At 40.3% G+C, this 5,194-nt stretch overlaps 1 protein-coding gene across 1 annotated transcript; it reads left to right on the plus strand.

The window, feature by feature from the left end:
- The first annotated feature begins 3,365 nt into the window (after positions 1 to 3,365).
- On the plus strand, positions 3,366 to 4,328 carry LOC117554697 (odorant receptor 131-2-like). Its single transcript, XM_034229172.1, has one exon. The coding sequence runs from the start codon at positions 3,366 to 3,368 to the stop codon at positions 4,326 to 4,328; it is 963 nt and encodes a 320-aa protein (XP_034085063.1).
- Positions 4,329 to 5,194: the final 866 nt, after the last annotated feature.

Here is a 5,194-nt window from a genome sequence, read left to right on the forward strand (position 1 = left end):
CTGAGACCAGCCACTCGGACAGCTGCTGCAACAATCGGTTTGCATAACCAAATAATTTCTGCACAAACTGTCAGAAACCGTCTCAGGGAAGCTCATCTGCATGCTCGTCGTCCTCATCGGGGTCTCGACCTGACTCCGGTTCGTCTTGAGTGGGCAAATGCTCACATTCGATGGCGTCTGGCACGTTGGAGAGGTGTTCTCTTCACGGGTGAATCCCGGTTTTCACTGTTTCGCGTGTGTGAGCGGTTTTCTGATGTCAATGTTGTGAATTGAGTGGCCCATGGTGGTGGTGGGGTTATGGTATGGGCAGGCGTATGTTATGGACGACGAACACAGGTGCATTTTATTGATGGCATTGTGAATGCACAGAGATACCGTGACGAGATCCTGAGGCCCATTCATCCACGACCATCACCTCATGTTGCAGCATGATAATGCACGGCCCCATGTTGCAAGGATCTGTACACAATTCCTGGAGGCTGAAAACATCCCAGTTCTTGCATGGCCAGCATACTCACCGGACATGTCACCCATTGAGCATGTTTGGGATGCTCTGGATCGGCGTATACGACAGCGTGTTCCAGTTCCTTCCAATATCCAGCAACTTCGCACAGCCATTGAAGAGGAGTGGACCAACATTCCACAGGCCACAATCAACAACCTGATCAACTCTATGCGAAGGAGATATGTTGCACTGCGTGAGGCAAATGGTGGTCACACCAGATACTGACTGGTTTTCGGACCCCCCCAGACCCCCCCCCAATAAAGCAAAACTGCACGTTTCAGAGTGGCCTTTTATTGTGGCCAGCCTAAGGCACACCTGTGCAATAATCATGCTGTCTGAGATGTTCACAAATCTTTTTTTGCAAGTCCAAGTCAAGTCTCAAGTCTTTGGTCACGAGTCCAAGTCAAGTCTCAAGTCTTTGTGGGGTGAGACTTGATCAAGTCTCAAGTCTTTGGTCACGAGTCCAAGTCAAGTCTCAAGTCTCTAAAAAATAAAAGTCTCATGTCTCTTCTGGTTGTAATAAGCCTTCTATTGTCTGCTGCTATCCAGTCTGTTAAGAATACTGCACAGCTATATCTAAGAAATTCAAAGCATTTACTGTATTATTATCACTCCTATATCTATTAGCATACAGTATCAGTACTGATTAGTTGTTTGTTATATGATCACTTTAAACAGGCAATATGAGGAAAAACATCACACTTTAGCTAAATGCAAACAACTTATAAGCAAAACACTTCAGTATCAGAAATCAGTATCACAAATACTTTATTAATCCCCCGCAGGGAAACTGTGTTAAAAGTACTTAAAAGTAAACATTTGTTCTGTGCCATTTGCAACTAAAAAACTATTGCTGCAATATTATCTGAAATATACTGAACTGGTGATATTAAAACATGACTTGTTCCAAAGAGATATCTACCATTAACACCATTTACCAGCCAAATGCTGGTAAATCATGCAAGTGGCTGGTACTGTATGTTGCACGCACCAGCCAAAAATAACAATGGCAATCTATTGAGTGGCTGGTAACATTTCAACATTTACTAGGCTAGCCATTTGGCCAGTGGACAAAAATGTTAAAATTTGACCTCTGCAACCGTATTGTTTAATTACACTGGGTCTCTAATGACATCTTTTAAGTCTACTATAAATAAACATATTCCTCTATCCTCTCACTCAAACCCAGTGTAATGGTAACCTGATAGACCTGTAACATTAACGTTACGTGGTCAACAATAAACCTATAACCTGCCTATAAACCGACAGATGTATTTATGTATGTAACTATGTCTTTTTCTATGTTTAACGTTAGCCAGTAGATGGTGGCAGCGGAACGTAATGATTAACGTTACCGACCTTTTTTATGTCATGTCAAGAGTTGGATGTCAACGCCACTCAACGCAAACAAGTGTGACAAGCAAACATTCACTCATCTTTTCAAATATTCAGTTACAAAGCTAGTAGCAAGCTAAGTTAACATTACATAGCTGATGCTGAGCTAAACATGTTTGCTAACCGTCCATATGCGTTAATGTGACTGAACTCTCCGGGTGAGTTTTCAAGTGCCTGATGAAATTTGACGTTGTTGCACCAGCATCCTTGATTTTAATATTGCAGACTTTGCAGTGTGCGCTCCTTTTGTTGGTGCCGCCGGCGTTTTGTTCGAAGTTGTTATAGTTGAACCTAATTACAAGCGGTACAGCTGCAGGTGTGCCGCCGGTCGCCATGGTGTTACCATGATGTTACCATGATGTTAATGTTAATGTTAAAGGTGGGGTAGGTAAGTTTGAGAAACCGGCTCGAGATACACTTGTGGTTATATTCCATGGAATCCTCTAAACATCCCGATAGCAATGAATATCTTAAGTGCTTTGACAAAAAATCCATAAAAAAAATTCATCTGTGGAAGCTGTAGTACTGTAAAAAGCACGACCAATTATTTTAGCCGGCCCGGCTATAATAACTGGATGGCCTACCTGCCTGTCAGCCTTCCATCGGGGCACAAACTTATCTCGTGCCCTCATTGGTCATGTGCGCGTTCGTGTGTGTTGGAGGAGGGGCTCTGTGAGGAAGTGGCAGATTTTCTCCGGTTGTGTATTTTCAAATTCTAGCGATCTCGAGCCGGTTTCTCAAACTTACCTACCCCACCTTTAATACGCCAAAAATAGAAAACACAATGATTGTTCACGAGTCCCAAAACACGAGTCCAAGTCGAGTCCGAAGTCTTTTGAGCAGGAGTCCAAGTCAAGTCTGAAGTCTCTGTGTGTGCGACTTAAGTGCGACTCGAGTCGGAGTCACAAACTCGAGTCCCCATCTCTGCTAATCAGCATCTTGATATGCCACACCTGTGAGGTGGGATGGATTATCTCGGCAAAGGAGAAGTGCTCACTATCACAGATTTTTTCAGATTTGTGAACAATATTTGAGAGAAATGGTTATTTTGTGTATATAGAAAATGTTTTAGATCTTTGAGTGCATCTCATGAAAAATGGGAGCAAAAACAAAAGTGTTGCATTTATATTTTTGTTCAGTCTAGATACATTTATTCAGACAATGGTAGCATTGAAAATACTGTAACATTTGAGTAAGTGTTAAGTCATCATGGGTAGAAAGATTACATCACTCATCTCTAATTTGATGATCAGTCTGACGTAATGTCCTGTGAAAGTTGCTTGAGGACAAATATATATAGATGCCGTACATAGCAGGAAAACTCTGCCCCAGATCACCTCTGCCTCTAACCTTCTGCATTGACTGCCCAAAATTGAAGGATAACGTGCGGTTATGTTTTTTGATGAATTGTACTTTGTATGTTTTGTAGTTTACTTGAACAACTACTGAAAGCCAGAGGAGCATAATGTTGTCTTGGCTGCAGCCTAAGGCCAACATCACTGCTAGTGTGCCGCAACGAGAAGCTTATGAGATAATATTGTTTGCCTTGTTAATTATTGGGTCAACCTGTTCTTTTCTTTACATAAATTGTGTTTTGCTGTACACCCTCAGGAGTAAGCCAGTGTTTTGTGAGACATCCCGATATATTCTGCTGTACAACCTACTTATTGCAGACACTGTTCACCTGATATCAAGTCTTCTGCTGTTCTTGCTATCTTCTTTTAAGGTAAAAAGTACATATTATGCCTGTGGTTTCCTAGTTCTGGTCTCTGTTTTCACGCAATCAATCTCCCCTCTCACCCTGGCTGTGATGTCTATCGAGAGATACGTGGCTGTATGCCATCCTCTGAGGCATGCTTCTATTTTTACCGTGAGAAGTACAGGCATAGCCATTGCTGTGGTGTGGGCCTCTGCTGTAATCCATATCCTCATTCGAGTTTTTATGCTGGTATATGTCTTTACAAAAATCTCCCTGAATCTGCACATGAATGAATTATGCAGTAAAGAAACGGTTTTTTTTGCACCAATCTTTAATGATTTTGAGGAGGCACATGCAAGCACTCTCTTTCTGTCGGTGGGTTTAGCAATCATTGGCTCCTACATTGGTGTTGCTCACACAGCTAGGTCAGCCTCAACAGATAAAGTGTCGGCCAGAAAGGCTCTTCAAACTCTTCTGCTTCACCTGATTCAGCTAAGCCTCATCCTCACTGCCTCCATGTTCTCCACCATCATTATAGCCATAGCTAGAACTGAGGATAGATCAACCCTTTTTCGGATTTACAATGTATGCTATGTTTTTTTGAGTATCCTTCCCAGGTGTCTGAGTGCTCTCATTTATGGACTCAGGGATCAAACCATCAGACCAGTCCTCGTGAAAAATCTGTGCTGTCCGTGGAAAGGCTCAATTTGTCTTAACAAGAGCAAGTGAGCATTTCAAGTGAATGCTTATAAATATGTTTCTACATTTACAAAACATTTGTTTCTGAACTTGAAACCTAATTCTCAAAGATTATGCTACATATGAAAAATGACAATATCTATGTATCATTGAAATAAGTGATAATTGGAACAAAATATTCATTTATCATGTCTTGTAATTATTGATAAAATACATTAAAGAGCAAGTGTTGTTCTCAACTATTGTCACAGTACTTTACTTTTCCTGTCACAATATATGGATTAAACTTCATAATTCATTGGGGATACATTTTTGATGTATTTCATGAATATTTTCTTCTTTCTAATAAAATGTGTTGTTAAATTATTGGAGGCTTAAATACATTTACATGTTGACAATGTTAATTTTGCGTACTAAATTTCACATATTGTTTAATTCACTTTTGAACCCTTACAATGCATCAAGTAATTCTGATATTAACCAATTATAAGTGCTGCAGTAAATAGTGATATTTCTAATGATAGTGCTCTGATATAGACATTTGAGTTAATGTATAATAAAGCTTTTAACCATCTACATATTGTGCACAAGTTTTTTTTTTTTTTTCATACATAACATCAATAGAACATACATGGAGATGCTTACATAACTGCGGCTGTTGTACGCCAGGATTAATCATTCATGCCCTACTTCGGCACCAAAAAGACATACAGTTTCTTTATGTTATCAATTTCTATTATCTATCTCATTTTTCTGTTTCCCATTGTTCGCCTCAAATAGCTGAGATGTGACCGGAGTAATATTAATACCCAAACATTTGAATCCTTTTGTGGCCCATTTAAATGTAACCTGACACTCCAACCCTGCTGGACGGTCACCTGAGATCATCATAGCTA

This window comes from Gymnodraco acuticeps, unplaced genomic scaffold (assembly GCF_902827175.1).
Source record: "Gymnodraco acuticeps unplaced genomic scaffold, fGymAcu1.1, whole genome shotgun sequence".
In the NCBI taxonomy this organism is placed as follows: domain Eukaryota; kingdom Metazoa; phylum Chordata; class Actinopteri; order Perciformes; family Bathydraconidae; genus Gymnodraco; species Gymnodraco acuticeps.